This window comes from Triticum dicoccoides, chromosome 7A (assembly GCF_002162155.2).
Source record: "Triticum dicoccoides isolate Atlit2015 ecotype Zavitan chromosome 7A, WEW_v2.0, whole genome shotgun sequence".
Lineage (NCBI taxonomy): Eukaryota > Viridiplantae > Streptophyta > Magnoliopsida > Poales > Poaceae > Triticum > Triticum dicoccoides.
The window spans coordinates 471,359,462-471,368,566 of record NC_041392.1 but is presented as its reverse complement, the minus strand read 5'-3'; the positions used below and the strand labels follow the sequence as shown (position 1 = coordinate 471,368,566).

General features: G+C 44.6%; 1 protein-coding gene across 1 annotated transcript; it reads left to right on the top strand.

Annotated features, from left to right (window-relative positions):
• Positions 1–241: 241 nt before the first annotated feature.
• Positions 242–5,579, top strand: LOC119330751 (far upstream element-binding protein 1-like). The gene is made up of 7 exons (XM_037603878.1): positions 242–587; positions 750–973; positions 1,098–1,283; positions 1,391–1,486; positions 1,562–1,633; positions 1,722–1,838; positions 4,247–5,579. The coding sequence occupies exons 1-7, from the start codon at positions 326–328 to the stop codon at positions 5,348–5,350; spliced, it is 2,061 nt and encodes a 686-aa protein (XP_037459775.1). The 5' UTR covers positions 242–325; the 3' UTR covers positions 5,351–5,579.
• The last annotated feature ends 3,526 nt before the right edge of the window (positions 5,580–9,105 follow it).

The following is a 9,105-nucleotide window of genomic DNA, read 5'->3' as shown; positions in this document are numbered from 1 at the left end:
AATAAGAATGAAAAACATATATAGAAGTATACAAGAGAAAAGTAAAAAGTGCTTTGTTTTTCCAATTACGTTTTTCATTTATAGCGTGCTTGACTTTCCCCTCAAATCAAAAAAGAAAAAAGAAAAAACTTGCGAACTAAGTCAAATACGTGTCTATCCATGGCGCACGTAATATCCCGAGCTTAAAAGTAAAATACGCCTCCGACCACGCTTTTATATAACCAAGACAGGTCGGGGCACGGGCTCCTTCTCTCGCATATCCCCACAGGCGCCTCCAGACCCCCGTACGAATACCGGAGCCCTCGAACCGCAAACCCTAATCCCCATGGCGGACTCCGACGCATCGGCGGCGCCGCCAGAGGTAGCGACCGAGATGAAGATTCCAGTCGTAGACCTCACCGACGCCGTGCAGGAAGACGCTGCACCAGACCCTGCGGCGGCCGCCCCCACGCAGGAAGAGGAGCCATCAGAGGTTGCCGAGGCCGAAGGCGACCACAAGAGGAAGCTCGAGGAGGTCGACGCGGGCGCGGAGGCCAACGGCGCCGGGGAGGACGCCAAGCGACCGCGCGTGGAAGGCAACGGCGCAGGTTAATCTCTCTCGCGCCCCACCCCCTCTCTATCCACGTGTGCGGTTGTACCTAGGGTTTACTGTCTCGGCGACGATTCTAGCTTGTCAAACATGGTCGGTTCGTCTTAAGCCTGGATCGTAATCCGTCTGCTGATCCGTTCGTTATCTCTGTTGGGATCAGATGCCGTGCAAAACAGTGAGTCCTCCGAGAAGCCCGAGGAGCCAGTCGCTGTGATTACTGAGGGGGCGGCAGATCCCGAGGTTGCTCCTGCTGGTGATCTGCAGACAAGTTCTGAGGTCAAGCCACAGGAGACTGCAACTGAAGCACCGCCACAACAGCAAGAAGGCGATGCAACCGGTGCCCTGCAGGAGACTACCCGCCTAATTGATGTGCCCAATACCAAGGTATAACCATTGGCTTCGATGAAATCTGTTTTTTGGGGCCAGTGTTGCATCAAACACAGAAATTCGTGTCTACTACTGATTTACACACATAATTTGCTTATGCTGATGGTGGAAATTCATGCAGGTCGGCGTTCTAATAGGAAAAGCGGGTGAAACAATCAGAAACCTGCAAATGAGCTCGGGCGCAAAGATCCAAATCACAAAGGATGCAGATGTTCCTTCAGATGCCACGACTCGACCAGTCGAATTGGTTGGAACTACCGAGAGTATTGACAAGGCTGAGCAGCTTATTAAGAGTGTTATAGCTGAGGTATGCTAAATGTATCAACTTTCTCAGGTGTTTGAAGTAGTTTATGTTCGCTGAACTTATATTGGTAAAAGTTACATCTAAGGCTCTATCCAATGCATATATTCCAGGCTGAGGCTGGCGGTTCCCCTGCCTTGATAGCCAAAGGTTTCGGGTCTGGTCAGTCAGGTTCAGAGCAGTTTGAGATGCTAGTCCCTGATAATAAGGTTAGTTTTCAATGTTGGTGATGAATCCAACTGTTTCGTTTGCCTAACTCTTCTCTGATCTTATCAATTTCGTAGGTTGGTTTAATTATTGGAAAAGGAGGTGAGACAATTAAAAACCTGCAAACCCGATCGGGTGCTCGAATCCAGGTAGATAGTTTGCATTTTATGTTGTCATTTTAAACAATTATAGCTTATGTCAACTGAGGCTTGAGGGCGGCGGTAAATGTTAATGTAGTTAATTCCTCAACATCCTCCGGCGGGTACTACACTGACCGAAAGGACTGTACGTGTTACTGGCAATAAGAAGCAGATAGAAGCTGCAAAAGAGTTGATTAAGCAAGCTATGAGTCAGGTGATGTAACCCTGCTTTGTGCTTTTTTGTTCCATTATTGCTGTGATGAAGCCTCTGATGCTTGAGGCTGATGTGATCCTGCTTTATGCCTTTTATCATTCATCTGTGCAGTGAGCAACTCAGTAATGCTTCATTCTGTCTATTGTCCATATGTACACTTGTGCTGTGATTACCTGCATGATGCCTATGCCCCTATGATAAACATAGTGATATTGAATTTAGCGTTGTTGCCAAAATATCAAGTTTGTGTATTATGCTACTTGGTACGAAATCATAGCATGTATGATTGCCTGTGTATTTCATTTCTACCTTGTCTGATTGGTACAACTGGCTTTTTCTATGTCACCATTTTGGTAGTTAATTATATGCTATTCATGGTGCTATGCTAATGCTGCTAATAAATGTGATGCACTTAATCATCTTAACTTTTCAAAACTTTTTTGTCAATTATGTTCAAATTGCCTCGTCTATGAATAAGACTGGAGATGTTTTGCCTGAAAGGAGTCTCCCATTAGTTGTTTTTTGGAGTAAAACCTTTTATATTCTGATAATAGAAATTGAAAATTGTCCTAGTTGATGCCATTTTTGTAACTTGCGTTGATGCTCCCATTTTAACATTTGTGGCTGTTTCATTCCAACTCTGCATCTTGTAAATTTGAACATTGTTCATGTGTATATGAACACACTTTAGCGCAAGTGCATTCTTGATTAAATAGCAATCCGAAAATAGTCACTTTATCGTGCTTGGGGTGTTTTATATTGCCCCTTGCCCATTTATGGAATCTGAAGTATGACTAGACTAATCTGTGTCTTCTTTAATGGGCCTGTATGACATTCTTGATATATAGAAGTGCCTAACTGGACTGGAAGGTAAGTTCTCCGTTTGCCCTACTTTCCTTGATCGATCAATCAGTCAGTGACATGCAATCGGCTTGTGGGTTATTGTGGGTTGTAGTAGGTTCACCCACATAATTTTATTGTGGGTTATTTGTTACTGTTAGAGTTATATTCTCCACCAAATTTTGCCCTGAAATATTTAGTATGTATTTTGCCCTGAAATGTCTAGTATGCCACCTTTTGTTCTGCATGTCACTATAAAATTTTGAGTGTTGCCTGCAACCTGCCAATCATGTTATTGTGCTTGATGTAGTATCAGTACGAAACATAATGTGCAGCATCGATTATATTTAGAAACAAAATTAGGAACTAGGAATAAATGGTTCACCACCAGTTAATATTGAATGGTTTTGTATTTTGGACCTAGGAAAGTTGGATACAGTTACAGAAACAATAATAGAAGAGTTCATGGTTCTAGTGTAACTGGACTGCCCTCAATGTTTTTACCTGATCCTTGGCTCTGGCTTTACACATGGTTTGGTCAATTAGCCTCTTGCTAACTCTAGATAAAATCTGATACTGTTTCCTACATCGGAAGTCGTAGCTGACACATCAGGTTATCTCCCTTCCAGTTTCCGTGAATTATCTTTTGTTGAAGGTGCCAATTGGAGTTGGCTGGGTATACCAATGCAGATTCAGCTAGGCCTTCCTGATGGGGTCATCTCCTTCATCCGTTGCATCACAGCAGAGGGATATTGATCATTGTCCCTTGCCCTCGTATGGTTTTTGTAGTCGGGGTAACTGGTAAGGCTGCTTATGGCTGAAATGGAAAGAAAAACCAATCCTGCATTGGAAGACTGCACCAATTGTATCATTGCCATGCCAAGGATACTGCATCACCATGTCTAGGTTTGCTAAACTAAATTGTTTGCAACTCTCTGTTGTCTGCAGAACCACTTCTCTATAGTCGAAAAGCTGTGAACTATGTCACATCATTTGTCTTAGTTTTATGATGTGTTACCCCCCCACAACTGCAGTCCCTGTCTGTCCCTTTATGAAGTTTGGGCTAATTAACCTTGTTATCATGTCAGTGCTTCGCATGTGATCTTGCCATGTTTTTTTATTTCTGAACTGTATGGAGATGTGGAAATATGTTGAATTGTAAACATTGTTTCTTTCAATCTGTGAAGCTCTTGTTCCCTTAATTCTACTGAATGTGATGATTGTTGGTATTTGCATTCTAATACTAGTGTCTCATCTCATTGACATTATGTGTTTATTCATGGATGGTTGATTCTATTGCCCTTTGTGTTGCACTTTTCACTTTAGATGTCCACATAAGGGTATGAAATGTTATAAGATGCATACTTGTATTTTTTCTCTTGGAAGACTACTTTATTTGAATGCTGTAGCTATGAAAAGTTTTTTACTAGCACGAACTTGCAGGTTTATTGGTGTACAACTTTGATATGACAGTTATCCTTCTATGATGTTGTTATACATCTTATATCCAGCCTTTGTCTTTGCCATTTACTTTTCTTGTTTGGTTTCTAACATACTTTTATATACAGACATTTCCAAGAAACACAACTCAGTCTGGTGGCTATGGTCCGCAACATCACAACCCTCAGGGTCATGGCCCAGCTTCTCAGTGGGGGCCACGGTCTCAACCTCAGCAGTATGGATATCCACCAAGAGGGCCTCCTCAGAACGCGCCATACTCTCAACCCCCTTATGGTGGTTACCCACAGCAGCCACCACCAAGAGGTGGCATGGGCTGGGACCAGAGGCAGGGCCCTCCGCCTCACCAGGGTGGTGGTTATGACTACTACAAACAGGGATCTCAACCTTATGAAAGCCAGCCACCAAACTACCCCCCTGGACCAGGTAACTTCAACAGCTATGGCCCATCACAAGCTCCAAGCTATGGACAGCCTCAGTATCCGCAGTCTGCACCTCCACAGAACTATGGCCCTGGATATGGTGATCCTAGGTACAGTGCTCCAGCTCCAGCCCAGCAGTACTATGGGCAGCCACCAGCCGGTCCGCAGCAAGGCTACCCTCAACAGCCAGATCCTTATGCTAGACCTCCATATGGTGGACCTGGACAATGGCCACCCAGAGGCAGTGCACCTGCAGATGGTGCTTACCAGGCACCACCGCCTGCATCTTATGCTCCGCCAGCCCAGCAACCTCCTGCTTATGGTCAAACATACCCAACTGGACCTGATGGGTATGCTCAGCAGGGTTATTCACAGCAGGGTGGGCAAGGGCAAGGGCCAGCAGCATATGGTCAGAGTGCTCCGGCAGGACCAGGGTACAGTCAACAAGGCGGCTATGCGCAGTATCCTGCATCACAGCCAGCATACGGTGATCAGTCAGCTCAAAACAATGCAAACTATGGTTATCAGGGAGCCCCAGCTGATCCCAACTATGGAAATGCCTACCCACAGTCAGGATATGCTGCTGCACCGACAACTGGTCAGCCTGGATATGGTCAGGCAGGATACACTCAGCCACCAGCTACAAACCCACCAAGTTATGATCAGTCTGCGCCACCAGCAGCTCAAAGTGGCTATGCTGCACCTGCTGCAAACCCACAGCCTGCGGTTGCAAAGGGCGTGTCACCTCAGCCTGCTGCTGCTGCTGGATACGGCGGGCAGTGGACTGCCTGACTTCTGTTCCAAAGCCCTGCTGACAGCAAGATATATTTGAAAGCTATATATGTTTTGTCACCTGCTGCTTTAAATCTTTGCGATGTTCCGCCAGGCTTGCCTTCTAAAAGTTTATACTCTCTGTAGTACTAGTAGATTGTTATGTTAACTTTGAACTTCTTGAGTTGAAAAGAGAACCTGGTTAGCTTATTGCCTGTGAGAGTAATTTCTGCATGTCTTGCTTGTTTCATGTTGGTTTTGTTGTGCTTTAGCTATGTTCATTCTTCTGCTTGCTGAAGCAATTTTGACTTCTGTTTAGGGTTTCGGCCCCTTTATTAATTTTAGTGACACTATATACTGTGCTGATTTTTCTTGTAGAATGTCTCCCGAGCCTTCTAGTGTCAAAAACGGAGGGAGTACTTGTCAGCCAGGAGATCTAACAAACTTACTAAGTTTCACCAAGATGTAACCTGGCTAGGAACCCCCAACATTTCCCTCCTTTCCCATTCGTTCGTGCCGCCACCAGATTCCCTGTCCCCTTTCCTTTGGCATGGTCTAGGAGATGTCCCCTTTCCTTTGCCATATGTATTTTAGTTTTAGATACATTCATTTCCGCGACGAGTAATTTGGAACGAAGGAAGTAGTATGTAGATATAATGAAGGTCGCATGAAGTAGTATGACACCATGGTTTGAAAATGAGGAGTGTGGTTGCAATAGCAGGCTCATCTTTGTTGGGTAGATTGGTCTCCCTTAAGATGTTCAAATATGACTTCTGATGGCCCATAGATATCTCAAATTCTATCTTATAGACCGTGCCTCTGCGACAATGTTTGACGGTATGGCTGAAAACTACCTTTATGACTACGTAATTAGGCTGGTCATAGTGGAGAGTAACTTAGACTAGTAACATACATATGTTACTAGTCTATGTTACTACCTTCATAGTGGATAGTGTCATAGGTGTAGTAACATAGTTGCCTTCATTTATTACTTTGTAGACTCATTATGCATTGAAAACCGCTATGTGATGGTAACATATTATGTTACTCTATTTGCCTCTCTCCTCATTAACTACTTGCCACATCACCAATTTTGCTTATGTGGCATCTATGTTACTAGCTATGTTACTCCCACTATGACCAGCCTTATAGAGTAGTGTTTGGTAGCCTCTAAAAATGTCTGATTCACATCTCGAGAACAAAGCAGGGATCTCAGTCCAGGGCATATCATACACATTGTAGTTGAGACTAACATATGACATATAGTTGCGTCACAAAATTAGTGTGTCCGACACTAGTGTTCTACTAGTGCGTGTCCACACTATTTATTTAGTGTCTCTATATCCATGACCTATGAAACATGAACATCAAGCCAACATATGCTAGTTTAACCATGTGTGTCACGAACACCATATCTTCATCGATTAGGGGCCATTGTAAGCCACCATGCACCATAATACTTGATGAAATGATATTCAAGGACAATACTTGATACAAACATGTCGTTGTGCGGCATTCGGTTAAGCCTATACATGTTTAGCTACCATACATTCACCCTTTTAATGTGTATTACAGCATCAACATTGAGGAACACCTAACAATTTCTTAAGACCTAGTCTCTCCGTCCCACAATACAAGGCGTTTTTGCAAGCTATTGTGGGATGGAGGGAGTAGATGTCAGACTAGAACATCGCCGTCGTCGACGACCTCCACCGCCGTTCGCCCCGTAGAGCTTGAGTACGAGGCACCGGTTGCGCACGGGCCACGAGGACCCCTCGCCGAGCTTCCGTTGGTTGGCGGGTTGCACCCGCGCGTGCATGGTGCACCCCAGCAAGAGCGCGAGCAGACAACAAGGCAGTGCAGCGCCGTGTATTTTTGGCACGGGTGCAGGCACACAGCGGGCAGCGCAGCGGCCGCGCCATTGAGACATAAGACTGCAACGCGTGGACGTCCGCTTCTCCTCACATTCTCTCTCTGACCCCCATTCCTAATTTCTCCTCAGTAGCATATTCATGCGAGCAGTGGCTATGTTAGAGGGAACGGTTGGTTTCCACGCACGGCTGTAAACATGGACACTATGCATGAGATGAATACAAGTCTGGTTGCTCATATTCTTCCTGCTCTCCCTTTCTACAACAACGGCACGCGCAGCGCAGCAACGTCGTCGCAGAGCTTGAGCACTTCGCAGGACGTGGGTGGGACGCAGTGGAGCTCGCCGGCGACGTCCCTCTTCCGCCCTGGTCACTTTTGTCGCTCCTCGCTCAAGCCTCACTGGCACAAACCACTGCCACAAGAGTGGTTTTTTGGCGCTAGGGCTTCATATGGCATCCCCTATCCTTACCCTTCAACATAGCGTTGAGATCTATGCTAGCCAACTAACTCACTATATGAAACTATCTTTTTCCCAATAACAACATATGGACTTCAAAATTTGCACGTCAACCAAATTTTAGAACTTCAACGTGTGAAATGGTTATTTGAACTTTTTTTTGGATTTTTGGGTCAGATGTAAATATACAAAATGAGATTTTTATCGAGTAAAAATATATTTGAAGTCCGAAAGTTTCTTCCGACATTGTAGTTAGAATGTTTTGTCGTCCTACAAAATCTGAAGTTCATATGTTGTTTTATTTGGGATAAATAAAAAAGATAAAAGTGCCTGCACGGATCATGATGCAGAAAACGGGTGGCCAGAAAATAGGTGTCATGGCTCCCAAACCACTCACTAGGGCACTAGGGGGGATTTGTCCGGCTTTCTGAAAGTTGAGGAGATTACGTAAGCCATTTTTGAGTTGAGTTGAGGAGGGTAATGTGGTCGATTCCTGGAAATTTAGGATGATATATATACTTCTTTCGGCATTAAATGGAGATTATATGCCAAAGCCAGCGGATGAAACTAAATTCATTGTGGTTTGTGCATCAGTCAATTGCATTTATCAATTTAATGGACAAAATGCAAGCAGTTGTATCCGATGGTGGAGCTATGTGGTACACGGGGGTCATTGCCCCCCTCCCCCGGATTTTGTTTTGAAAAGTTTAGATGGGGAAATTGTCCTTTTTCATTCAGTATCTTCATCTTTTGTGTTCACGTCCCTGCTGTTTTTTGTCTAGTGCCATCACATGTTTTATCTGTAGCAATTGGAGGCCGTTGATGACGTGGAGCTCCGCCAGGAAATCACTCCGGCCCTTTGTGTTGGCCGTAGAAAATCGCTTCAGTGCCACCTCCGTGCTCCGGCCATGCACCCTCCGAGCACATTAGCACGGTACACCACGCCAAATCCTCCCCGTCCTATCTTCGTTTCATCGTTAAAATTCTTTGTCCCATCACTAAGCTCTATGTACTTTAACTGTTTCGGCACCCCTGGGATGCTTCTCAAGTCTAGGAGTGTTGAAATATATTGCCTGCCTCTCTGCATTAGTTGGAATTTTTAGATGAGTTGACTGGAGCATAAATTCAATGTAGTATTAGAGCGGCTAGTCCAACGACGTTGATCCTAAATTTCTCTACCACTTCTACAGTGCGCTGCCCCAGGGAGATTAATCTCCTTTCCCTGGGAGCACGGATTAGACTGGTCCATATATTAGATTAGACAAATTCAAAATTTTAAGTAGATTGAATCATATTAGATTGATTTATTTTCAGTTAGCCAAATAAAATTGTATTAGATAGATCCCAATCGATGAAGAAAATCTAACTGATCGGTGCCTTGAACGGCGGTTGAGAGCCTCTAGCCACCGCACACAACCTGAATGTTGAACGAATAGTAGGTACAACC